Source organism: Magnolia sinica, chromosome 8, assembly GCF_029962835.1.
Source record: "Magnolia sinica isolate HGM2019 chromosome 8, MsV1, whole genome shotgun sequence".
NCBI classification, from domain to species: domain Eukaryota; kingdom Viridiplantae; phylum Streptophyta; class Magnoliopsida; order Magnoliales; family Magnoliaceae; genus Magnolia; species Magnolia sinica.
This window is the reverse complement of record NC_080580.1, coordinates 87795791-87823777: the sequence shown is the minus strand read 5'-3', so window position 1 is coordinate 87823777 and position 27987 is coordinate 87795791. Positions and strand designations below refer to the sequence as shown.

The following is a 27987-nucleotide window of genomic DNA, read 5'->3' as shown; positions in this document are numbered from 1 at the left end:
TGGAGAAGGTGGAATCATTCCACCATGGAATTTTATATATGTGGAGTAAGATTTACAGCTATTCGGGTGGCTCCAACAAAAAGATCTGGAGCCCGCCTATCATATGGAAATCTTATACAAGACTAAACAGGAAGGGAAAAGGAACCAAAGAAAGGGAACCCTAAGGGACAAGGGCAGCTCGCAAGCAGTGCAGGGGAGGGGAGAAGAGAAGGGAAAGATGGGCCCCTCATGATAAAAGCAGAAGTGGGGACAAGACGCCTAAGGGACACCTAACTAGGAGGTGCCCTAGAAGGGCGCTAGCCAACGCCTGTCCTGTTCTTGCATTGCCTTAGGAGACCCACTCCAGCTTTGTCTAGCACCAAAGAGTGTCTAATTTTCTTGGGCAGATCAGTAGGATTGAAGAGAAAAGGTATCAGGAGCATCGCTGCTAGCAACGTTGGCGAGCCCGTCTGCCACTGAGTTACCTTCCCGCAAGGTATGGCTGAAGCGAAGATTGAGAGGTTGTGCCAGTCGGTGTATGGTTTGTAAGAGGTACCAAAGCTTCTAGCCATAGGAGAGAGAGATTGGAGACCGCTTCGAAAAGAGCCTTGGAATCGGTTTCAACTATGATGGATGAAAGCCCCATATCCTTGCAAAATTTTAGCCCATCTGCCATAGCACGGGCTTCCACTAACATGTTGGAGGCAAGACTGTAGCTGACATGGAAGGTGAAAATGAGGTTCCCTTCATCATCTCAACAAATATCTCCTCTGCCTCCAGCCCGAGGGAGGTTCCCTCGGGCTGAACCGTCGACATTCAACTTAATCCAGGTTGTGGATGGCCTATGCCATCTGACATTTATTAATCTATTGGTTTGGGAGTGAGGTGATGGCATAGAGAATCCCTGCACCACAAGACCTGACCAGACAGCGGGGTTAATGCCAGTGAGAAGTGTTTCAATTTCTAAGAGCCAGTTGGAGATTTTAGAGATAATGAGATCTAGATTGAAGGGCCTGTTGTCATATATAGCTCCGTTCCTGCCGAGCCAAATCTCTCAGAGGATGATGGGCATGGCCAGGCCCCGAATGAGTCTCCAGTAGGAAGAGAAGGACGCAGTTGCTATCCATTGGAGGATGCAGGCTTGGATTGACTAATTCTATATGAGAGGAATGTGAAATAAGGATGTAAAGTGGTTCCAAATCTGGTTAGCAGCTTTGCTCTAGCAAAATAAGTGGTCAGCATCTTCAATCTAGGGATCGAATTTGGTGGTTGAAAGAGAAGGAGGAAGGGGCTATTGAAGTGGGTAGACAAGGCTATTTGAGATGGAGGGCATATCTGTTGCAACAGGATGATAGTGTAGCTAACTCTGGATCTGGACAGGGGGAACAGGGAGGTTTGAGTGTGCTAGGGGTAGTTGGGAATGAGAATATAGCTTCTTCTTCTTTTTTTCTTTTTTTCTTTTTTTTTTCAAAAAGAATTTGTATTTTATATCATCAAAAGGAGTATGGATTTACAACCTAAAGCTAAAAGGACAACCCTGAAGCAAATAAGGAGGGTCGTCCATGCACAACAGCACAAACTGAACATCAAAAGGAAAAACGAGGGATGGGAAGGCTAACTGGCGGTACGAATAGTTCCAAGCCCAACCTTATCTAGGAAAATGAGGCCCCTAATCTCCTTGGGAATGGAACAAAAATGCTTATGAATGATTAATGCCCGGGACCCGCTTCCTTCTTTTGCCAAGCCATCAGCCGGACCATTACCTTCACGAAAAATGTAGAATGAGAATATAGCTGCTGACTCTGCCTATTGCCATGGGGAGGAGCCTAATGGGAAGGCCCGGGTGGCTGAGGGCTAGGGCTAAGTTGTTAATCTTTGCTGGATGTGTGGATAGGCATAGAGGTTGCAACCGCAGGTTGGGAATCAAAGATAGGCTGCAGGGGACGAGCTGACCGAGATTGGATGTGAGAGAGATCAGTGGGAGGGGCAAATAGGTGAATGGTTGGAGGCCCGCACTAGATGCACATCGAAGCTAGATTAATGCCTATGCGTTAAATGGCAAAATCTACCAAGATGGCATTGTGCATAATCTTTCAAAGGAGGACACCAATCTTAGGCGGGATGAATCTGTTCCAGGCCCATCTAGTCCACTATTGCTTTGGCTTGGGATGACGCAGAGAGTTCCAAGCAGATTTAATGAAAAACTTTCCATTAGAAGAGAGGGTCCATGTGAGCTTGTCTCTTTTATCGAAGACGAAGATGCCACTGTTGATAATAGATTGAATAGCTTGAGTGGGCAGAAGATCTGATACTTGCATTAGATTCCAGGTGCCAAATGGATCCCAAAAGTCGAAGAGAAGAGCTTGTCTGGCTTGGGGCTGAGGTAGAGGGGATGCTGCACCAATGAGAAGCCCATTTCCTGTCCAGTTATGGAGCCAAAAGGATACATTCATTTTGCCAATCAGCCATCTGGACTTTAGAATGGTAAATTGCGGCATACACTTGATGTCCTTCCAAATGCTAGAGCCAATATTCCTAGGCGGGCTGGTAGAAATGGGAATTTTCTGCAAGTATCTACGGGGGTTGTTCGAGTAAAACAACTCTAAAATTAAGGTCGTTTTACATTCTTTCCTTAATATAATTGGTCTTACTCAAATGATCTATGGACAAAAGATCAGCTCAATTGGAAGATGAAGTCTCTAATCTTGTTTTTCATAAATGTGGACTTTTTTTTAAGGTGTGAGCATACTAACTAAATTTATTAATTGAATGAATATGGCCCTTTATTATATATTAGTTTCTTGGCTATTTAGAATAATTTTAAATGGGTGAGATTATAGCACCTATGGTTTTTTAATAAGTCATCCTGTAGTGGCTGAAACGATCACCAACTACTTGATGTGACTAAAACCACCGCCTAAGCAAAACGCCACTAAAATCAAACACCATTTGATTCCAATAGCACATATATAAAATATGCAAGAATCGTGTATAATAAATAGAAAGATGATGATTAAGAAAAAGCCAACCACAAATTACATAAGAATACAAGATATACATGGTTTGCACTAGAGCTACATCCCTGGACAATCCGGCAAAGAAATAATCTACTAGAGCAATCAGGAATTACAAATAGTAAGGCATGGAGTATCTTCCTCAAGAATACAACAAAATTCCTTCAAATCCAAATTTAAAAGAAAACCCCCTACCATTACAATGCTAGTATTAAATCTTCTTAGCTTACACACCTTGAGAGGAAGACCTTGGGGCACCCCCTAAAAAAGCCTCCCCCCCCCCCCGCGAAACCATCTCTTGAATTGTCCGAAAAGAACCCCTCTCTCACTCCCTAAATTTATAACTTCACCTTAACCCTAATATAATTTAACCCTAAGCCTCCCATTTATGAGTGAAATATCAAAAATATTCTTAAAAGCTTCACAAACACTTGGGATCCAATCATGTCAACTATGCGGATCACTAAACCATGAGTTGTTATACATCAATTGTTTCATATAATTAGGTTGAACAAGCATCGGTAATTATAAAACAGATTCTCCTTCTATTCTAAAGTCAAAATACACCTGGATATTGGATGGTTCATGTCCATCCGGATTTCCATCAAGCCCAACTTACAAATAGGGGTGGCAATGGGCTAGTTTTGCTAGGTCACAGTAATCCGTACCACCACAGTATGGTACGGTTGCTAGTTTTCACCCCATATTGCATTTTAAATAATGATTTGAATCGTTCGCGCGTGCTCTGAATTCCATGTAAAACATTTGCTGAACAGGTGAGGTAAATGCACATGAAGATGAATATTTAATGGCACATATTCAAATCCAAGATTTGAAGTTTGGGATCATCGATGCATGATTTTAAGAATATAGATTCAATATGTTGGTACTGAAAATATGACGGGTTCAGATCATTCTAAGGATGCAATCCAGGGTAGGAAACTAGGCGACTATGGCCTAGCAAAACAAGGCATCATCACCCTGCGGAGCCAGGGCAACTTGGTCTGAGGGCTGGACTTGGTTTCAATTCTTGGTCTGGTGTCTGGAAAGTATGGGCCCTGATTAATGATGAATGGCTCATCCTGGCTTATTAGCCGGTGTGATCATTAAGTGGATGACCATCATACAAAACAACCAAAGTTTATGTCTACCTGTGAGCAGCTCCAATTCAACATACATGCGTTGTTTAAGAACACTTGAGTATGGGGTGATGTTTCAACGATCAAAACCATTTATATGTTGACAGTAATCATGGACAGAGGGATAACCCAAATTAATTTTCTTATTTCAAACCTAATTATTTCACTATTTTTTCTTGGGCCAGTCAGGCCCAAGGCCTAAAAAAGCCTGATTAGGGCAAAGGCCAGGCCTTTAACATAGTGGAATGGAGTCGGGATAGGGCCAACCAGGCACGGATCTAGCCTCGCCCTTTGCCACCTAAAGTATTATGGTGTGTCTCATAGTATAAAGACTCAGTGGCTCACGTCTGAGTCAACTCGGACAAGTCACACCAGAATCATCCGAGTCTTCAGACCATTCAGCTGTAGTAGGGCATGTGCGAACTCAGGGCTATGTAGAGGAAGGGCTGCTGTCATGTACTCTCCCCAGAGGGCTTCCACATCCACCTATGATAAGAGATGATGGTAGCTGCGGAAACCCTTGAGGGAGAGTGCATGCAAGATTCCCAGGAAGACGTAGAAGAAATAGGTAACCCATGTTTCATGTGCATTTTGCACCGTCCTTGCTCAATGAACAAGAGAGTCAACTACTTATATAGGGTCCATAAGATCTTTGATTGTGTCCTATGGCTAATGGATGAGATAAAAGAACAAATTCCTCGTCTTTTTCATAATCTCAATAAGAGATGTTTTCGAAGATAAAATCCCCTATAATCTTAGTCACGTGCATGATTCGTAGAGTCCAAGCTGTGTACGTGGAGGGCTCTTTCTTTGCTGTTTGATGGCGATTTAAAGGCCCAATCTCATTTGTTAATATTCGTTCACATCCGATCTACATTGATATCAAGAATTTTTCGTACTTCATGCACCCACCACCTTGCAGGGAGCCTGTGCAACAAAAAGTTTCGTGGGCCCATTATGATACCTGTGTTATATCCACTCCATTCATCTGTTGCATCAGCTGATCATGTTAGAGTGCGAGCTCAGAAATTAGGAAGATTCAAAACTCAAGTGGCCCACACCACAGCAAACAACAGAGATGGAAATGTCGACCATTGAAACCTTCTCTAGTCCCACTGAAGATATGGACAAGGCTAATATTGTGACTTCCCTTCATCCTAGTGATTCTCACCTTGTGAACGGGTTGGATGGCATATAAACATCATGGTGGACCTCAGTATAGAGTCATTCCATCCCCACCGATTTCCTGTGGGACCCATTTGACTAATAAATCTGCCTAACTTTTCCATCACGCCCTAACATGCAATCTACATGATGTTTTGTAATATCGAATGCACCAAAGCAGCGTATGTAGTTTTGCCAGAATATGAAAGATACCATGTAACACAATAAACATGAACGGATGCCACCCTATCAATGGGTGTTCAAATAGATCAGTACATAGAAGCTTGCCAAACTATTAATTCCTATTTTAACAAATCAGTGTGCAGTGGTCTCTACTGATCCAAAATCCAACAGGTAGAAGAGGATAGATCGAATCTACCTCATTGATCTGTGTGGACCCACAAAATAGGGAAAGAAAAACCAACACATGATCATCACTCATTTGCCAAAGTATTAGTTGTTGGGATATGTGCCGTGGAATCACATAGATATGGATCTAGGATAGCAATCCAATGGCACCAAGCAAACACAAGAGAACACAAAAATTTAACATGAAAAACCCTTGCGGGAAAAAACCACGGCACAAAACGACAGAATTCCACTATGAAAATAGAAATTATAAAGACAGAGGACTTACCTGATTCGAACAACCTCGAATCTCACCCTTGCTACACCTTTTAGAAACCCTAAAACCTTTTTAGGAACCCTTGGAACCCTTTTAGAAAGCCTTAGCCTTACTTAGAAAAGCCCTAGGGACCCCTATTTATAGCTTAGGAAACTCCACTTACGCAACTCTCTGAAACCGTCTCAAATTTACGCAGTCAGCACAGAATCCGTGTAGAATCTACGTAACCCTCGACTAGTCGAGCCATTTCTTCAATTGATTGAAGGACCCCTTCAACTGGTCGAGCCTGTCCCTCCACCGGTCGAGCATCCCCAAAAACTCAAATACCTCGTTGTTGGACTTCGAGTCGAACGGGCTACGACCAGTCGAAGAGACCTTCGACTGGTCGAGCAGCGCAGTGAAATAAGATTTAAGACATCCGTTTTACAACAATTTTCACCATGTCTTCAATCTTTAACCGTGTAGCTTCTTGACCTTTTCTCTTATCTCTGCATCACATCATAGCTTCTCGTGCACACTCCGTCCTCCTTTTATCCTATCGTCAAGCCCAAAGAAGTTATAAAGAACTTAAACTTCTTTGCAGGAACGACTTTGGTCATCACGTCTGCCGAATCTAAATCCACATGCCTAACCACCTTTGCTCTTGTCTTCCCAAAAGTAAAGACGTAGTTTTCTTACCATTTCACCGCTACCCAATATTGCTTGCCGAGGTATTTACTCACAACACTAATAGCCTATGAAATAACTAATCTAATACAGACCATGGCATGCACAGCCAACCGCATTCGAATAAGACTCATAAGACAAATCCTGTTTTTTCTCATCTATTTTGGGATATGTCCTGAGGAAAACTTGAGGAGAGATGCATAGGGAATGCTCTTCGGCTTTGCCTGGTCTATCACATCCGTGATCAATATCTACACAAGGTATTCTACCTAGGATTACCAAAACCTTCTCCTCTTCTAGTCTCAATGTTGAGAATTATCTTTACAGCCCCCCGATCCTTCATCTTAAATGTCCCACTTAACCGAGTCTTTATTATATTGATTTCAGACATGTCATAATTGGCAATCTATATGTCATCAGCATACAATTCCTAACTCACCATGAAAGAATCAAACCACTGCCTAAGCGACAGGTCGTACCACGACCTCCTGCAAACTTTTTTCTCAGCCCCTTTAACTTCGAACTGCTCTAGTTGCTTTATGTAGATCTTCTTTTCTAATTTTCCATGTAGAAGTGCAAACTCCACATCCATCCTTTCCAAATCAAGATCGCATTGGCCAACTAGCGCCAATCACGAATGTAATAGACACCTGTTATACCGTTAGTGCGAATATCTCTGAGAAGCTGATCCCTTCTCTTGGAGCATAACCCTTCACTACCAACCTCACTTTGTATCTATACTGTATCCTCCTAAAGATCCACCTGCATCCAACTGCTTTTCGATCTACTAGAAGCTCTACCAGCTCCCATGTGTTGATCTGGTACCCTCCCACTTCTCAACACCAGGCTCACTTAGAGTCATCTGAATAAAAGACGGATCCCCTGCGATATTGGAGTCATCCATGTAACTCACCGATATCTTGCAATTATGTTGTGTGATTCTTCTCATAAGTGGCTGCTCCACCTGCTCTGTATCTCTGTCCATACGTCTCACCTTTCATGCCCTGCCCACTCATGTGGCCATGCCCAGCATGCCACACACGTGCAGAGGTGAAATCCGCTACAGCCACTGCAGCTCCACCTTTTGAAGTGCTCTTGATCAACTTATAAGCATTATCGAGTCGTTGCGCTTTCATGATTACCCATGCCCCTTAGATACTTTAAGGACACCATCAATACTTGTGAACCTGCACCCTATAGCCTCAAGTGTACCAAGAGAAATCAGGCTCTTCATCATGTTAGGAACGTGCTTCACCCCAGTCAGGATATGCTATCCCATCAAACATCTTGACACGCACCGTACCAACAACCACAACATTACAGGCACTGTCATTATCCATAAATACATGTCCACCATCGCACTCCCTGTATCTCGTGAAACAACTCCGATGAGGAGTCATGTGAAAGGATGCCCATGTGTCTAGAATCTACTCGCCCTTACGATCATTGTAAAAGTGTCTGATCATAGACACAGACAAAACATCACAGTCACATCCGCTCGATCCATCTGACGTGGCAGCGTTGGCCTCTTTGTACAAAGCCTTAGATTATTCTCTCTTAGATTTAGGATTTGTACAATCCTTCTTTACATGTCCTTCCATCCCACAGTTCCAGCACTTTACCTTTCCTTTGCCCTTGCCCTTGGATTTGGATCTATAACCTGTATCTAGTTCAAAATTTCTATCTCATATAAACAGTGCATCAAAAGATATTCTGATGTCAACGTTAAGATTTCTCATAGCCTTTCATTGAAGGGCTGAGATAACGGTGTCGACACTCAAGTTTTATTCATGGTGCAAATTGTATCCTTGAATGACTCATACGATGCCGGAAGAGAATTCAGCAACATACATGCTTGTTCGAATTCATCTTTCATCACTTCCTCCATATCCAAAAATTTGTAAACAAATTTATTAAAGTTGTTGATGTGAGCCTCCAAATCTCTACCCTCTACCATCTTAAAGTTATACCACTGCCGCTTCAAGTGTAGGCGATATCCAGAGGTTTTTTTCGTATAGACATCCTCTAACTTCATACATAACTTAGACGCAATTTTATCCCTCATGATATTGTAGAGAACCTCATCCATGAGACATAAACAGATCGATGATAAGGCCTTCTTATCAAGAGTATTCCAATCATTATCAGTCATAGTAGACTTTCGCTCCTCAAGAGCACCATCTTTGCCTTGCTTGATTAAGGAAGTGATCATCTTGATCTTCCATAACTCAAAATTATTTTTCCCTGAGTACTTCTCAATCTCATACATAGTACTTCTCTCTCACTCACTTCATAGCAAGCTCCAACAACAAGAGAGAGAGAGAGAGAAGAGAGAGAAGAGAGAGAAGAGGGGAGGAAGAGAGAGAAGGAGAGTGTAGAAGGAGGTGGGGCCTAAGGGATTAGAATCTTGAAGAACCTTCTTCCCTTCCCCCAAAAATCTCACATTCACAGCCACAAGAACGAAATTCCCGCTGATTGAGAGGTAATCACCATTCTTCTTCAAAAATTCGTTGTTTAAGCTAGGTCCTTGCATGTATCCTAACATGTAGATGCATTTAACTCAGGACCTCAGCAAATCGACCCGCGAGTTTGGCACCCTTAGGATGATTTTGCAAGCTCTCAGCAATCCATAGGTGCGGACTATTATCATTAGGTGGCCAAGTACCAATTCTAGGATAAATTTATTGATTGTGGATGCTAGATTGATGTGCATGTGCAATTTAGAGGAAAATCTAATTAGAATCATGTCTGATAAGTCTACCTAACATGCATGCACTGATAAATTGATGTTAGGTTATTCTTCTAATTGTTTAGACCTGGAAACTATGTTGTATGTTCGTTCTTACATCTCATTTCCTGCATATTTTCCTTGTTGCATGCATGATTATATTTTCCTGCAGTATGGTTGAATTGTGATCTTCTTGTCTCTTAGACAATCCAACACCGCATGCACACACATCTAATTTCTATTGCTAAGAGTAGTTTGCATTCATTTTAACATCTTGAAATTCATGCTTTGATTTATTATATGTTTATTTCCATCTATACTTGAGGATGAATCTTATCTGTTTAGAAATGTTATTGAATATAGCCCATTCTCTAGGTTGGTCAGGAATCTGCAATTTGTGAGGGCGATCCCGTGACTAGACTAACTGATTTGGGCGGACACGAATGAACGACTGTAGCAGGACTACGTAGGTTGCTTGCACCCGATGTCGTGCGTTACGTGCTCACTTGAATTTGGGCGATTTAATCCACCGACTGACCAGCCATATTTGTTAACCATGTTTACTCACGCCCATTTAGAACCTGGAATACCCCACACCCACTGACAACAGCTAGAATCAATCCATAGACTCGTGAGCCGGGCATGGTGGAATGGGACACTTTATCTGAGTTGTCGGCCTACGCTGGGGCGAGGAGCCTTCCCATAGTGACCGCGATCGATCCCACTTTCCAGCACTCCTCACGTGCTTACATAGGGGGTAAGGAATCCGATGGGGTCAAGGATCGCGAGGCCATGGCCTCGCAAGTCGCAGGCCCTGGCCTTGCAAATGGATAAAGGCATTGATATCGTCGGGGTGTACCAGTTTCCCCAAATCTGCTGGATGAACAGAATTAACTAAACACTCGGCTAACACGTTCATGATCGCATCGCATTAGTTAAGTTAGTAACTCGGCAGTTAAGGTCGCAATGAGGGAGTGTTGGTCATATGCGAATGTTAGACGAAGTCGCTTAAGGGAGTGTTATTGGTGAGGTCATGCATCATACCATAATTCATGCATACACATTAATAAAGATTAGTTAGAGACTCCTTTTCCTGGACCGTGTGGGCACGGGTTCTGTGTGGAGTGGGGGGAGAAGGTAATTATCGCTCTTGTCTGCGGGTTCTCCGTAGAGAGTGTCCCGGGAGGGGGTTTTCTTTTCTTTCTTTTTGTGCAGCTTTTGTTTCATCGTGTCCTTGGTAAGGGCTCTTTCAGCCCATACGATAGGTGGGCCCAGCTTTGTGGCCTCTCAGAATAGGTACTCTTTTGTATCATTCTATCTATCAATATATTCCAGGTGGTGATTCCAAAAAAAAAAGATTAGTTAAAGATTTATGAATGTATGTTTTTCATTAAATTCATCATGGAATTGTTATTTGATGTAACTTATAGCTAATGGCACCCACTGAGTTAACTACTCACTCCCACTCTAGGACGGCATTTTAAAACACCAACCAGACACTTCATTAGATGCATGTGAGGTGGAGCTCGACAAGCCGAGCGGAGTGAGCATAGACAAGGAAGAGGAGCTTTCCTACTTCCAACTTATGGGTGGGTTCCCGTATACTGTACGGGTTGATTATGGGCTATTGAGTGAGGAGATATAGCGCACCATTTCTTTTGGACATTTCATATGTGTATTTTGCCGAGTGATGCCTTGTGTGACCCGGTTGATATTTCCTATAGACTCATATTCTCTAGCTACTTTTATTTCAGTAGATTAGTTATTATGTTCCTTTCGATTCCTTTATTGCTTATTTTAACTGAATTATATACAAAATTACTACAATTAGAATATAAGTGACACCCGGGAACTTGGAAGTCGAGTGTTGCTCGACCCCCAAATTTCAGGGCGTTACACAGAGCAATAGGACGAAGCCGCTTCCCAAGAGTTCTTCTTCCCTTCTCCTTAATTTTTAATGCTTTATTCTAGGATTTTAATCCAATCATGTATATAGTTGACTAGATCCCTTAGCTAGGGCTAAGGGGTAAAACTTGTAACATGATTGAGATGTTTGTTTTGCTTTGATTCATATTTTGTTGAACTGTCTTGGATTCTGGTTTGATTATGAAAGAATATTTTTAGTTTTTAATGGTTTGTTGTGACAAATTACAATAGATCTACGATATCTTGAGATATCTTCTTTTCCTGAATTGAAATTGTGAAATTAGGAAATTCCGTTGTTCACCATCATCCTTTGGGCATGGTAGGATGATGAAATCCTTTTAACGTTCACAATTCTCTTATAATTAGTTGTGGGATTGGTAAATCCTGTTGTTTGTCTTATCTCCTGGGCATGGTTAGGTGATGGAATCACTTCTAAATCCTCACAATTCTCATCCATTGATGATTAGATTCATGAAAAGTTCAGAGATTTGACAAATCTCTTCTTACCAATTGGATAGGATAGGACTCTGATTCCAGTTGTGTCCTTGAATCAAGCAAGGTAACCTCCCAATTATTGCAAGTGGATCCCGAGAAGCCCTAGTTTCCTACCTTTGATATTCTTAAGTTTTCATTGAATCTCTCACAATTACTCTCTATACTCCCAGATTTAGATTAGATCTTCCCCTAATTTTGATTCTAATTAATTTCAAAATAGACACATAAGATTAGTCCTCGTGGATTCGACCTTAGTTTCACTGAGATAATTACTACATCGCGACCATGCACTTGCGGTTGTGAACATTAGACCAAGTCCAAGTCCTCTCTCTCTCTCTAACAGTTGTAGTAGGGTACGTGCGAACTCAGGCCATTGAAGAACAAGGGCGGCTGTCATGTGCTCACCCCGAAGGACTTCAACAACCACCTATAATAAGAGATGATGGCAGGTGAGGAAGCCCTTGAGGGAGAGTGCATGCAAGATGCCCTGGGAGACGTAGAAGAAATACATAAGCCCACGTTTCATGCGCATTCTGCACCTTCCATGCTCCATAACAAAGTGAGTCAGCTACTTATATAGGGCTATGCATGTGTGACCCATGGGATCTTTGATCTTGTCCTTTGGCTGATTGATGAGATCAAAGAATAAATTCCTGTTGTTTGCCAACTTGGGTCTCTTTCATAATCTCAATGTGAGATGTTTTTGAAGATAAAATCCCCTATAATCTTAGTCACGTGCATGCATGAGCCCTAGATTCGAAGTTGTGTATGTGGAGGGCCCCTTCTTAGCCACTTGATGGTGATTTAAGGGCCCAATCTCATTCATTGATGTTCGTGTGTATCCAAATCTACGTGGATATCAAGAATTTTCCATGCTTCATGCATCCATCTGGTCGGTATACCCATGTGAGCAAATTTCCCAAAATATGTTGTAAGGAGCCTGTAAAACAAAAAGCTGTGTGACCTATTGTGATATTTGTGTTATATCCATTCCGTCCATCCACCGCGCCAGATCATCTTAGAATGAGATCCAAGATATTAGGAAGATTTAGAACTCAAGTGGCCACACCACAGCAAAAATGGGATGGAGATGACTACGATTGAAACCTTCTCGTGTCCCAAGATTCGGATAAGATGGATATTTGTGTTTTCTCTTCATCCTAGTGATATTCACCTGATGAATGGAATGGATGGGATATAAACATCACAGTGGGCCCCTGGAAAGTCAAGCCATTCCCACCGTTTGATGATATGGTTGTTTGGTTTATGCTGGCGGATTGGATTATTTTGACGTTGATGGTGGGTCGTTTGTGTTTCAGCCAGTATAGCAACAAGGCAGCAGGGGAGTTCAGGGAGTTCTGGTAGGTTTTCTGATCTCGATCAGATTTCTTTTCATTCCTTGTACTGTCTACCCAACTGAACTAGATTATTTCTATTCTGTGTTTGCTGTATTTTCTAGTTATTAGAGATGTTAGATTTCCTTTTCTTTTTTTATGTTAGATTTCCTTTTCTTTTTTTCTTTTTTTTTTTTATTTTAAAAAAAAAAAAAAGCAGCAGGGCTAGCTCTGCTCAGGGCCTAAGATGCAGCTTTTGCAGCCGTGTGTTTTCTGGGCTCTGAAAGGAGAAATTGGTGATCTGTTTATGCTGGTAGAGAGGTTTCTCCGCTATCCTTAATTCATTTAGGTGGCCATGGCATCGTGATCACAACAGATACAAAGTTTTCGCGAGGGCATTGATTGCTATGGTCGGGAGATTATGTTGTGGTATATGGCAGCCATGTTCTGCCGGGATAAGTTTTCACATTTTACATTGATTAGCAAGTTTTGTGAGTTTAAGGTTTTCTGCCAGCAGATGGTTGTCATGTGGTTGGTTATGTTGGTTGTTTATTATATAGATTCTGATATGCTACCTAATATGGTAGGGAAAGATCGGGTGTTATTTTCTGTCAGAGTCCGCCGGAAAGATTGTATGGTTTTTCCAAATTAATAAAATTACAGGTGTACTATCCTTTTTTTGTTTTAAGGAAAATGAAACTTTTATTGATGAAAGGGAGACCAATACACATTCAGGTGGGGCCCTAAAAAAGGCTAGGGTCTCACCTATCATATAGCTCAAAAACAAAACAACATAAGAGACCATAACCCAAGCCACCCATCCAAACAGGGGTCAAATCATCTTCCCAAACACCCAGCCCTCACCCGTTTCCTTTTTTTTCTTTTTTTCTTTTTTTTGTTCTTTTTTCTTTTTTTCCTGATAAATCCAACCCTTGCATTATCTAGCAAGATAGAGCCCTTGATGAGGGTGGGATGAGCTTCTTTTTTTTCTTTTTCTTTTTTTCGGTTAGCTTTTTAGTACACACCCATGTCAGTACACACATGATGGGCTCAAATGTCTTTGCGGATCTGAGAGCTATCCATGCTGGGCTTGCCTACTGCTCTCTCCTCGGCCTCCAAAGGATAGTGGTGGAATCTGACTCCAGGTCTGTTGTAGATTTTTTGAATGGCTCAACTAAGCCCAGCTGGAAATGGTCGTATTGGGTAACCCGCTTCAATCGTTTCCATCTGACAGCTCATGTGAACTTCACCCACATCTTTCGTGAGGGTAATGGCCCTGCAGATGGCATGGCCCGTTTGGGGAGTTCCTCTCAGGCCCACTTTTTCACCACGCAGCCCTCCCTTCTTCCCCAGGTCGTCGGGGCAGTCTTTTTCTCGATAGAGTCGGGCTGGGTGCCATTTGGGAGGATCCCGCCCCTGTTACATATGGTTTTCCTTCAGTTTAGTCAGGGCCCTGGACTTGTTCTTCGTATCTCTGCCCAACTTTGCTCTAGTTTTCTTCTGTTTTCCTTTACGATAGACCCCTCAAATCCTTTTTGTCCTGTCGGGGTCTGGATGTCCTCTTGTAATCCTCTCTTGATGAATGAAATACTTGTTTTAAAAAATTTAAATAAAAAAAAAAATGTCGGTACACACACTCTATGTTAGCCACCCCCGCTAGGGATCAATTCCAAGACCTTAAGTGTTGAAACGAGGTATCTCCACTCAATCTGCCAGTTGAGCCGTGGGAAGAGCTTTGATTCTAAGAGATTCCACCAGGATTTTTGTTGGTTTTGGCAAAACAAAATTCATACAATTTTAGGAGTCGATCCCCTAACATATCCCTCTACTAAGAGTGTTCCTACTAAATAGGATAAGTACTTGGTTTTATTAATAAAGGAAAAAAATCAAATTATTAATTTGTTTAGTTAGGATATCAAGTAGGTCACAAAAATCAAGGTCATTACAAGATCAGTACTAGGTGGTAACAAAAGTTCTTGTGTCAATTATTCTAAACGGCTAATGTTTAAAGTGCCTATATGACACATTCTTTTCTAAAATTCTAATTCTTAAGAATGATCACTAGAATATATTTGTTGTCCAATTACAATGAAGTAACTAAAGCTTAATATATGCAACAATAACAAATATCCTTAAAAATTGTGTTCATTCATGGTATAGAAAATTATCTAATATTCAAGTCAAGGTAATCAATCACCTGACCAAGGACTTATAATAAAAGAATCTCTAATAGCAAACACCGAACTATTGATCAATCACTTGTTCACCATGGGAGATCTCGCTACCAAAGTTTGGCATTTTTTTGGGTCATGTTTCAGCCTTCCCTCTTCCCTCCAGTGCTCAGCCGTGGGGAGAGCCACCTCTTAGTGGGCTACACCATCTGAGTCTGACCGGTTCCTCTCCCTTAGGGGCATGGCCCTGTCCCTCATTTTCTAGGAAATCTGGCTGGCCAGGAATGCCGCCCGTATGGATGGGACTGCGGTCTCCCCTAAACGAGTTCACCAGGGTGTCCAGATGGCTCCAAAGGCTCGCGGCCTTCCTCCCCCTCACATGTGCTTCATCGTTCTTCTTCTTTGGCCTTGGACAACGTGGGTCTCGTCGAGATGCCTACAATTCCAAAGCAGGCCCGCATGGTCAAATGGACCCGTCCTCCCTCTTGGCGGATTAAAGTCAATGTGGACAACTCTGCTTTGGGCAATCCAGGCAGCTCTGGTGGTGGCGGGGTAAGTAGAGATTGTGAAGGGTCCTTCATTTTTGCCTTCTCCTCGGGCTATGGTTTCGGCTCAAATGGTCGGGCTGAAGCAAAGGCTACTTGGGAAGGGCTATCTTGTTGTAAAAACCTGGGCTTTAATAAGGTGGAGTTAGTCAGCGACTCCAGAGTGATGGTAGATGCCACAAACAAGCAGATTGCCCCCTCTTGGGCCTTGTGGTACTAGTGAGTGAGAATTAAAGCCTTCTCATCCAATATGGATGTATCCATCTCCTATTCCCCTATAGAGGCTAATGCGGTTGTAGATGGGCTCAGCCAGAGGGGTAGCAGCAATCAAACCCACCATGCCTATTGATCCACGTCTAAGCTTCCCTCCCTCATCAGAGGCCTTCTCTTCCTAGATAAAGTAGGTCTAGGCTATTTACACGAGTTGTACAAGGCATTTGTCGCCTCTTCTTTATTTGTGGGCTTGCCTCTCCTTTTTTGCCGACAGGCCCATCCATACGGTGTACAACTCTTTTTTTGTAGATATATATGATATGATGGTTCTCTAAAAAAAAATTTAAAAAAAAAAAAACACCAAACTACCGATTTAATCCAGTAATAAGGTAAACCTGAGCAATAACATGATGAACTATCGTTAATGGTTAGACAATAACATCCAGACCTAAGATTTCTCAAATATCATGAAACTGAGATAAATGAATGGTAAGCACCTATGTCATCCCAAGAGCTGCACCTATAATGGTTGTCAAAAGAAAATCTTCACAAACATTCTTCAAGAACCCATTATACAGTCCAACACCTAGGCAATGATACTACTAAAGTGACAAGCTTGACACGCCCTAAAAATTCTGGAGTAGAACCAAGTTTATTTGTGCTGAAATTCAAAAGAAACAATGACAATTTGTTGACAACAAAATTAAATGAAAAGTTAATGGTAAGCAAAGGATGAAACAATGTGCACAAAATAATAATTGAAACTATGTAGGACGTCAACATATTGTTGAAGGAACGAGTCCGAATCCAACCAGCTCATCTGTAGATTCTTCGTGTTATTTTATGGTGTTTTTTTATCAACCGTGGTGGAGAACTCACTGGATTCTGTGCAATGAAGGCACCGACGAGCGCAGCAGCTACAAATGTCGGTGATGGTTACAGCTTCTATGCAGAAGGATGCAAACGCTCACATCCCAAACTACTCAAATCTTCCCTCAAAGTTGATTTGCCTCCTTCATAATGTCACATTACATGCGGATGCAGAGACAGAAGAGGTGTATGTGCAGATGACACTTCAGCCAGTCAATACATATGAGAAGGAGGCACTACTGGCGTCAAATCTTGCACTCAAGTTGAATAAACCGCAACCAGAGTTTTTCTATAAAGCATCGAGAACTAGTCATGTCTTTGATACCATGATAAAATACATGATTTGGGAAAGAAGAGACTTGTTTTCTTTGAGCCACAAACAACCCGTATTTATACAAGAATGGAGGAAAACTAAATATAGAAAACAATGAAGAAGAAGAATCTACAGAGATTACAGATAGATATATATATATATATATATGCCCATCATTCCTTCAACACATATAACAGCAATCAACTGTCAAAACCAACATGTTAACATTTTTATAGAATTGAAGGGCATGTATAGGCTTGGGATTCATACCAGATGGCATAGCAATAAGATATGATACGAAGTTTTATTCCATCAAATTATAATGGGATTTAAACTTAAGGTCCTATTTGCTAAATGCCTAAAAATAAGTCATCTCATTTTGGTCAACAAAAAGTATATTCTTGAGATCAAGATCTCTAATAAATAATGAGCTCATGTTAATAGTGATTATGCAATAATGTCAGCCCTCTCAACCATCTTAAGGTTGAACAATTGTAACTTTATATAGAAGCGATCTTCAAGAGACTTTTTTGCATAAATGTTCTTTAACTTTACCTATGTATCAACTACACTCTTCTCTCTCATAACATTATAGAGGACCTCATTCATTAGACACACAACTGGATTGAGATATTGACATTTTAATCTAACTTTTTTCTTTTTAAAGAAACCGAGTTCCGTTGATGAGGAAAATTAACACAGGCAACTATTTTGGGAGGGAGAACGAGCCAAAGACCCTACCCCTCCTATCATATGAAAAGAAAAACGAGCCTAATTACAATTTCTAATGGCATTTAGCCTGGCTTTGTCCGTTAGGAAGCATCTCTTAATAGCCCGAGGGAGTGCACTGACATCGGGGAAGAATCTGTCCATATGACCCCGACTACCCTCTTTTGCCAGCCCATCCGCTACCCCATTCACTTCTCTGAGGACAAGGAAAACGCAAAAGGATCCCCGCCTGTTGAGCTTCATAATCCTGGAGACCCAATATTTCCATTTTCAGGCATAGGAGGACTTCCCCTGGATACAATCTACCACCCACTTAGAGTCAAATTTAATAAGAACATTCCCCGCACCACGAGATAGGTAGAATTTCATCCCATCAAAGACTGCCCGAAGCTCTACATCGTTATTGGAAGAGCACCCGTACCAACTAACAAATGCAAAAATTAGATTGCCGTTATGGTCCCTGCAAAGCCCTCCCACCCAGCAAGGAAAACGCAAAAGGATCCCCACCTATTGAGCTTCATAATCCTGGAGACCCAATATTTCCATTTTCAAGCATAGGAGGACTTCCCCTGGATACAATCTACCACCCACTTAGAGTCAAATTTAATAAGAACATTCCCCGCACCACGAGATAGGTAGAATTTCATCCCATCAAAGACTGCCCAAAGCTCTACATCGTTATTGGAAAAGCACCCGTACCAACTAACAGATGCAAAAATTAGATTGCCGTTATGGTCCCTGCAAAGCCCTCCCACCCAGCAAGCCCAGGATTTGAGAGGTTTGACCCGTCAACACTTTTGGCCTGACCCATTTCACAATAATAAAACAGGGGGCGAGGCGGCCCTAACGACAAGGACAAAGCACCGCCGGCTGGGGACGGCCCTCCATCGGATGAAGGGGCGATGGAAACGGCGTAAAACACGACTCCATCCACCACTTGATCCTAGTGAAAATCCCTTGCCCTGAAATGCCATGGTCATCGAACCGAGCCCCATTTCTGGCTTTCCAGACTTCCCACAGAAGAAAAGTTGGGGCCAATCGGAGGACCAAGGGCATATGTCTGAGCAGAAGATCCCGCTGCCACCACCAAATGAGGCGACCCTGAGCCGAGGAGTGAGGAGCCAGAGACACCCCGAAAAAACTGGCCAGATTGTTCTAGCAATCCGCCGCCATCTGACAGGCCAGAAAAAGGTGGGATGCCGATTCCACGGCCGGGCCACTCCTGCAACACTCACACTTCGAGGTGATGAAAATCCCCTTCTTCTGGATGCCTAAGTCGATTGGCAAAGCATCTTGCAGCATCCTCCAAATAAGCACGGAGATCTTGGGGGGAATGTTGGGATGACACATCTTCCCAATCCAAGGAATTTTTTAGCTGCTCTCTCTAGCCACTTCCCAGGCTGACTTGACAGAGAAAATGTCGACGGGACTACATGGCCACCCCTGAGAATCATTAAAGTCAGAGGTGCATATACCCCGGCTAACAATGTATTCCTAGATCCATCTAGAAAGGTTGAAAGGGGCCCCCACTTTCAACCCATCCTCCCCAATAAAATCTAAAACTTTCAGCTCTAGCTTATCTACCAAGATATTCAGGGAGGGTAGCAAACCTAGAGGACCCAAACTAGACCAGTTAGAAGCCCACATGTTGCAGTCGCCACGCCCCACATCCATTGGACGTTACTGTCCAAAATGGGGAAAAGCCCCGCCAACACCTTCCAAATCGGCGAAGCACCTGCAGGTAAAACCGTTGGGGAGAGGGATGAGCCGTTTTTCTCGTATTTGGACCGCACAAAGCTCGCCCATAGGCTGCCTTCCTTCCCATACCTGACACTCCACGCCAATTTCATGTGAAGGGCCTTCATGAGATCCTTCATCTTCCCTATACCCAGCCCATCCTCTTCCTTTGGAAAGGAAATGCCATTCCATTTCTTCCATTGTAGTTTCCACACACCTTCCCGCCAACCCCAAAAGAAGTTAGCAAACATACCCTCCAAAAATTTTAGGACCTTCTTGGGCACAACTGTGCTGCTAGTGTATGAACAGGGATCCTGTTGAGGACATAGGTAATTAATGCCAACCTGCCAGCCTACGAAAGGATCCCGGAGCTCCACCCATGAAGCCTGGCAACCAATATGTCAAGCAGGGGAGAAAACTGACTGCACTTGATTCTCCCTTTCACCATCGGAACCCCCAGGTAGGAGAACACCACATTCGACCTACGAAAGCCGAGGTAGTGCTCAAGGCTTCTGATCCTAGCCGTTGATAGCTTGGGGGAACAGTAGAAGGCGCTCTTCCGATGGTTAACCTTTTGGCCCGAAGTGGCCTGATATCTGGCAATGAAAGATTTCACCGCATTAATGGAATTCCGAGACCCATTAAGGAACAACACCATGTCGTCAACATAGAGCAGATGGGCGACCTGAAGACACCCTTGCTTCAGCTTAAATGGTTGACACAGCCCACTAGAGACTAGCCTGGAAATCCCCCTGCTAAATACTTCAGCCGTAAGAATGAATAGGCTGGGAGAGAGGGGGTCACCCTGTCTCAGCCCCCTGCTAGATTTGAAGAAGCCACAACTCTCCCCATTAACTAGAATGGAGAACCAGCTGTTGTTCCAACAAGCTTCCACCAACTTCATCCAAGTATAGTTGAACCCAAACATCAGCAAAACCCCTTTCAGAAAACGTCACTCTACCCTTTCGTAAGCCTTCTCCATATCAAGCTTCACAACCAAGTTTCCGCCCGAACTTTTCGGTCGATGTCTCTAAATAATTCTTAACCCAAAGCTATATTTTTTGCAATGGATCGGCCCTTGATAAAGTCCCCTTGCTCAACAGAAATTAGCTTTGGGAGCAGGGTGCCCAATCTGTCGACAAGGACTTTAGCAAAAATCTTGTAAACGACATTACATAGGCTGATAGGCCTATGTTTAGCGAAGGATTTGGCGCCTGGGGATTTAGGGATCAGGCAGACCAACGTGGACGTGAAGGCCCTGGGAAGGCTGCTTCCCTGAAAGAAATCGACCACGGCGATATGCACATCTTTACCAACAATGTCCTAGCTCCTAGCAAAGAAAGCCCTTGATATTCCATTCGGCCCAGGCACGCCTTCTTTGGAAAGAGTAAGGACTGATTTGTGCACCTCCTCGAAGCTGGGAGGCCTCAGGACATAGCCATTATCTTCATTGGAGATGAGGGAAGGGATGACGTCCAGCAGCTCGTCAGCGGCAGGGGTTGACTGCGTACCATCAATGGGGTAAGAAACTTGTATCAATGGACAGCAGCTGTTGGATGAAGGCAGTGGCTTCGGTTTTGATAACCTGAGGATCCGAGGTGGATTCACCCGAATCGAGTTTGATCTCCAGAATCCTAACTCTTCTGAATTTCTCCAAAGCAGAGAGATGGAAAAACTTAGTGTTCCTATCCCCTTCTTGAAGCCAGTTGTTCTAGGCTTTTTGTTTCCAAAAGACCTCTTCGGCAAGCTCCCACCTCGTGACATCCATCTTGGCTTTGGCAAGCTCCTCTGAACTGTTATCGGCAGAGGAGGATTGAGCCCGAGACTCCGCTTGGACCAAACACTGTTCAGCCTTCCTGAGATTGCTGAAGACATCCCCAAAGACCTCCTTATTCCACTTCTTCAGCTGCTCCTTGACCCTCTTCATTTTCAGCAGCAGGTTGACCATGGGCTGGTTAGACAGGTCACCCTCCCAAGCTCCAGCTATGACTAACGGGAAGGACTTGTCGAGCTACCACATCCTCTGGAAACGGAATGGCCTTAGCACTGATGGGGTAGGGCTGGGGAAGGAGACGAGGAGAGGGGCATGACTAGATTGAATTCTCAGGAGGTTTGGAGGTTTTGAACTTGAAACCCCAGGAAGGAATGGATCCACTCCGCATTGCATAGCACCTGGTCAAGCCTAGCTCACATTCTCGTCCTGTCATCATGGTTGTTACACCATGTGAAGCGGTTTCCCCCAAACCCCACGTCCAGCAAGTCGGCTTTGTCAATAGCATCTTTGAACTTAGTAGCACTTAACAGATCAAAATCCCTATACCCCATCCTCTCTGAAGAGTCCACCACTGCATTGAAATCACCTCCGACAGCCCAAGGGCCGTTGGAGGAAGAAGCAAGAGACTCCAAAGTATTCCAAAGGGTTCTCCTAGCAAACCTGGAGCATTTAGTGTATACTATTGTCACCCTGCACCTAACCCAATGATCCTGCGAGTAAACATCTAAAGAGATGGTTTTGTTAGAATTTTCTATAACCGAAACAGACAGGGGCCCCCTATAAAGGATCCAGATCTTTCCCCTAACTCCATCATTGGAGAAGGAAGAGTGAAAACCGAGTTTGAGGCCAATTCCCACCCTCCTACTATCCCTAGCTATTCGCTCAAGGATAGCCACAATAGAGGGATTGTGGGCCCTGACAAGCCTGAGAGCCGAACGAATCGTGGCCGCGTTGGCCAAACCTCGAGAGTTCCATATAAGAAGACTATCCATCGGACACATTACCATTGGATACAGCCCGCTTTTTTAGCCTCTCGAACCTTCAATCCCAATCTTCAGCTTCTGCTCCCTGCCGATCCACCCCACTCCGAGGATGATCGTTTACCTGCTGACCTGTAACTGTAGTTGGGGTAGAATCCCCTACGATAATGGGAGCCTGAGCAGAGGACGTCCCTGTGACGTCGCAGGGGAGGGCCCCCCTCCCTCGAGTATGGGAAAACATTCCAGAGACTGCACCATCAGTCCCTTGATCTCCCTGACACCCTGTGGGAGATGCGATCTCCCCACAGCATCTAGTTCTCTCTATAAACATTAGCCGCCCCTCACTTTGGGCCATATGATACGGAGAGAGATCCACAGTGAGGTCCAACTGGTGGTAGACAGATATACAACCATCTGAGAGCCCTTTAGGAGGCACGGGACTCCATCCAACATCGTGGCAGAGCCGGGGAGTATGGGTTATGGACTCCTTTGCATCACAGATCCTCGCGGAGCCACAGTTTGCCCGAGGACCCCCGTGGGAGCCCCTAGTAGCTATGGTAGTGTTACTGCCATTAGTAAGTTGGGCTCTTGGAGGGGAGACGTCCATGGCTGGGTCGAGATGCTGGTGACTGCTCTCTCTATTACTGCAGGGGTTGGATCCAGTATTATTGAGAACTGATATGGTGCGCACCTGATTGGGGCCCTGATGACCCTGGAGGTTCTCTTCCTTCTTGTTGGACCTTACCCGAGTGACTAGAGTTGGCTCGTTTTGCAGTTTCTTCTGGCTGAAGTCTAGCTCCTGATTACATCCCAATGGATGGGGCTCCCTGATTGTCCGAACACCAACATCCGATCCCATTTGAAGTGCGAGACTGGGAGAGCACTCATGAGTCTCCATATTACCCGCTCCACGGGCTGGAAAAACCGTCCCGAAATCACCAGGAGGGAGATTGGAAGGGCCCTGATTTCGGCTGGAGTTGACATTCCCACGAACATCTGCCAGGGTGCTGGTTGGGGCAAATTCACAAACACCTGCACGGCTGTCCCCAGAAGAGGAAATAGCATCGCCTAAGCTGTTGCTGACCCAATCTCTGGACGAATCCACTTGCCCATCAGAGCTCCTATCACTAGCCCTGAATGTCTTGGGGAGGTCAGCTCCTATCTTACCTTCAAATTGGGCCCATATCCTGAAAAGTTTCCCATTAACATCGAGCATTTGGGGGAGGTTAAGAAACGACCATGCGACATTCCGGACCTGGATCCTAGCGAACATATGGAACAATCCGAACTTAGAGATAGAATCAATTTGAAGGACTTCACCGTATACACTTCCCAGGTCAGAGATGACCGATTCCAACCACACATGCACTGGGAACCCATACAGCCGGATCCAGCACACAACGTCTTCTAGCATCACCTCAGGCGACCAGGGGTTGATTTCCACCAGACCCAGTTTCTGCCAAGGGGGGGGGGGAGTCAGAAACAAAATTGGAAAGTTTCGCCTTGGTTTTGAACAATATCAGGAAACTATTCGTTGATAAACGAGTAACATCTATAGCCGAAGCCCTAAATCTGGACTATCGGAACCCTTCTATAAGTTGTAGAATGGAGATCATCTTACCACCTGTGTGCCCCACCAAACCCAGATCAAGCTCCTGGAGTTTCTTGGCAACCGCCGTGGGGTCAACCCTCGTGTATTGCCCTATTTGGGGCTGACCATGGGGGGTGGCAGTGGGTTTTTCCCAACCCCTCCAAGAGAGAAGACCCTTAGCAAGCGGAAAGGATCTCCGAGCTGGGGCTGCATCCCTTGTCCTCGTATCCCTGCTAGGGCCACTATAAGCTGTAGTTCGTTGTAGAGGTTTTGATCAGGCGTCCTTAACCGCAACTGGCCTTCCATAGATCCTTTGTCCGTCGAGAACTCCCTTGGCAGCCCTCACATCATCCTCGTACATGAATCTAACAAACCCATATCCCCTAGATTTGCTCGTCCCTGGAAAATAGGGCAGGAAAACCTCTGTAATCCACCCATAGCGCTGAAATATCTTGATCAAATCTTCGGAAGAGACGGAGAAAGGAAGGTTGCCGACGAAGAGACTGTTGGCCAGATAACGAACTCCTTTTTCCCTTTCTGATCTTCTGGGCGAGGGGCCCCGATCCCTCGGGCGGCCCCTAACCATCTAGGGTTTCTTTCGAAAAGGGAAGTTTATCTTGCCTACAAGAGATTTTTTCTTCTACATTTTAATCTAACTTATTTCACTCATCTAACTTGTTTCACTCTTCTTCTTTCATAGTTTCTAGTTGTTTTTTAAGGGGTGCATCTTTCAGTCCTTGTTGAACTAGAAGGCCCTTCATCTTCACATTATATAGTTTAAAGTTATTTTTCATTAAATATTTCTCTACTTCGAACTTTATGCTAGATGCCATAGATACATTGTCTTCATATTCGATCTGCTTCTCAACATTAACTCCGATACCACTTGTTGGGACTCACAGAAGCACATAGAGGAGAATCAAACAAGGTAATCACAATCACGCGAATATATCTAATAGAGAACACTCCGAATTTATGTGGAAAAATCTTTGTAGGAAAAAATCAAAACACAAAGCTATAATATAGTATAAATAATAAAGTTACAAGAGATGAAATCTTATTCAAAGCAGTAGCTTTTTCTGTCTCCAAAAACCTTTAAGAACTCAAGCCTTAACATAATCTCGATTACACCCATATATATAAATAAAATTAGAAATAAAAACAAACTGCGCAAAAACACGCCAAATTGCGCAATCTGTCAACCCGTCGAATCAACCGGTTGAGATGCATCGATTAGTTAGATCGACCTTTCGAAAACTCCAAAAATTGTCTAGAGAGTTTTGTCAAAAAATCCGAATATCTTCGATATCCTTCGACCTATTGACCAAACTGTCAACTAGTCGATGGCCCCTGTTTCAATATAGATTTGAGGCGTCCGATTTTCAACACAGGGTTGTAATCATCTGGGGGGGAATTGTACCCAATGAGGGTGAGTGGGGTCTTTTGTGCCTGGGGTTGTTTGATTGCGTCGCATTATTCCTCTCCTTTGTCTAGCACGCGTGTGGGTTTTTTTTTTTTGCTGGTTTTGCTCCTTTAGAAGTTTATATTGTTGGGGGTGGGTGGTTCTTGGGCTCATATGATAGGTTGGCCCTTTTTTTGGGGCCCAACCTGAATAGGTGTATTCTTTTGCTTGGAATATGAAAGCCAGTGTGGCGTGTTCCCACCCGCGAAAAAAATAATAATAATAAAAGACCACTTTAGACATGAGGAAGCGGCAATAAACAGTAGCTGATTACACTTTGTGTCATGGGTTGAGTCAGGCGGATCGGTTGGGTCCAACCCAATCACAATCAAATGGGTCAGGTTAGGTTGGTCAGGTCATAGGATTATATGTTGTGGGTCAGGTTAGGGCCAGATTTCTTGTGTGTTGGGCCTGGGCTGACCCTGACACGGATGGAACGCGACCCGATGCTAGGCATATCAGCAGTTGGAGAAAATAGAGAATGAAGAAAAATGGAAGAAAATTAAGAAGAGCAATTTGCTTTAAGTAGTACAGATTAGCTACCGTCTAGCTGTGTATCATAACAGGCTGTTGTAGAAACCATGGCCCATTCCCTGAAAGGACAAGATGTGCGCATGAAGGACTAAAATCACAGGCAGAGATATCGGCAACAAGTGCAAGGCAGCCACCATTCACACCCCCGCAAGGGCCCAACTGCCACACCAGAAATGCACTGTTGGAGCCATTGAGGGAGAGTGAGTGCTACATGCCTTGATCATCTCTCTCTCTCTCTCTCTCTCTCTCTCTCTCCCTCTCTCTCTCTCTCTCCCCCATGAAACCATTACAACTCATCAAGAAATTTGCAAAGAAATTCACCTGCATGATGCTATCATGGCAGGTCACCCGCTTACATATAAGAGGTATACGCGTGTACAAGCCATACCATCCACACGTACGCTACTCACATGTACCAGCGTCTGGTGCAACATCCAACCTCTCCATCAGGTGCATCCGCATCTCTATCTTCTCGGCCAAAAATCACGCTTCTCCACTCATTTGGTGGACCACGGATTTTTGGAACACGTGGGTGGCTTAGAAAACTTCGACCATGTTTTCTCAGCCGATATTTTTTTTGTAAATTGTGGCCCATCTAGTTGGCCGGGATATATAATTCTTCGTCCAAGTTATCAATGTAGTAAGACTCTCATGATGGATGGATTGGATCTTTTACCTATATGCCATGCGGACTCAATGAGTGGCGTGCACATGACCTTTTTGTATGGGCCGTTGTAAGATTTTCCTATATCGAAGATGATATCAAAGGAGCTCTGAACGCGAATGCAATAAAAGCCCCGCACACTCCACACGTGTGCCAGCGTGATAACATAAGTTCCTAATCCAATCCATCCATCGGTTTTCCCAAAAATAAATCAGGTCCACTCAATATGTGGGCTCCAGTATTAAGATATGATTGATGGGTTAGAAAATTTCAGCAAGTTCATCAGAGCCGTACCGTTATTTTGCAAACTCTGGTGGGAAGCGGATTGGCTGGTGTACCATTCACTAGCTATATAGCTGTTGTAGGTACGTGTCGTGCGTGGACGAGCACGGACTTCCTCGAGCTCCAAGTTGTACGAACTGTTTAAAGGAGATCAAAGTTACATGGGCCCCATACTGCTGTATTTATTATATCTATACCGTTCACCTATTTTTACAGATCATTTTAGAGCATTATCTAAAAAATGAATCATATCCAAAGATCATCTGCACCACACCATAAATAGCAGTGGAGATAATGATTTTCACCGTTAAAAATTTTTTAGGGCCCACTATTATGTTTATTTTACATTCAATCTGTTTAAAAAGGTTAAAAAGACCTAAATGAAGAGGAAAAAAAAATTTCATATTGATCAAAACTTCTGTGACTCTAAAAAGGGTTTCAATGATACGCGTTCTATTCCCCCCTCTGGTTTTTGCAGTGTGGTCCACTTGATAGTTAGATCTATCTTATTTTTCGTCTCAAGCCTTAAGACAAGCTCACCAAATGGATGCAAATGGATGAACAATTTGGATATAACACATGCTTCATGATCAGGTCAACAGAATTTGTTGATGTCAATATAACAGCTATATAGCTGGTGTGAGGTACACGGGCCAATCCGCTTCCACTCTGGTCCACCTGACAAGTGGGTCAACCTGAATCTTGGGCCATGGCATCAATATAATATAATGATACTGTTCTGATTGATGGATTGGATTTAGAAACTATCTGTCATTCCGGCACATGTGTGACATGTACTGCAAGCTTTATTACACACGTGTGGGCTTAGCAAAGCTCAGACAAAAGAATAAGTTCTTGTCGCTTGCTATCCGGCCTTGTTACATGAGTATCAAATATCAATCTAGAGATGTCAAAAAAAATCTAGAGATCTGCTTACAAAGATAATTCAGGTTATTTCCAGGAATGTACATGCACATGGATATATGTGCAGGCCGTTGGAATTTTCTTAAATTAAATTGGAAATTCGAAGTCCGTGTATTTGGTGAGAGCGG

At 43.5% G+C, this 27987-nt stretch overlaps 1 protein-coding gene across 1 annotated transcript; it reads right to left on the bottom strand.

Moving 5' to 3' along the window:
• Nucleotides 1-21835: 21835 nt before the first annotated feature.
• LOC131254363 (uncharacterized) lies at nucleotides 21836-22414 on the bottom strand. Its single transcript, XM_058255352.1, has one exon. It carries the CDS (start codon nucleotides 22412-22414, stop codon nucleotides 21836-21838), a length of 579 nt encoding a protein of 192 aa, XP_058111335.1.
• Nucleotides 22415-27987: the final 5573 nt, after the last annotated feature.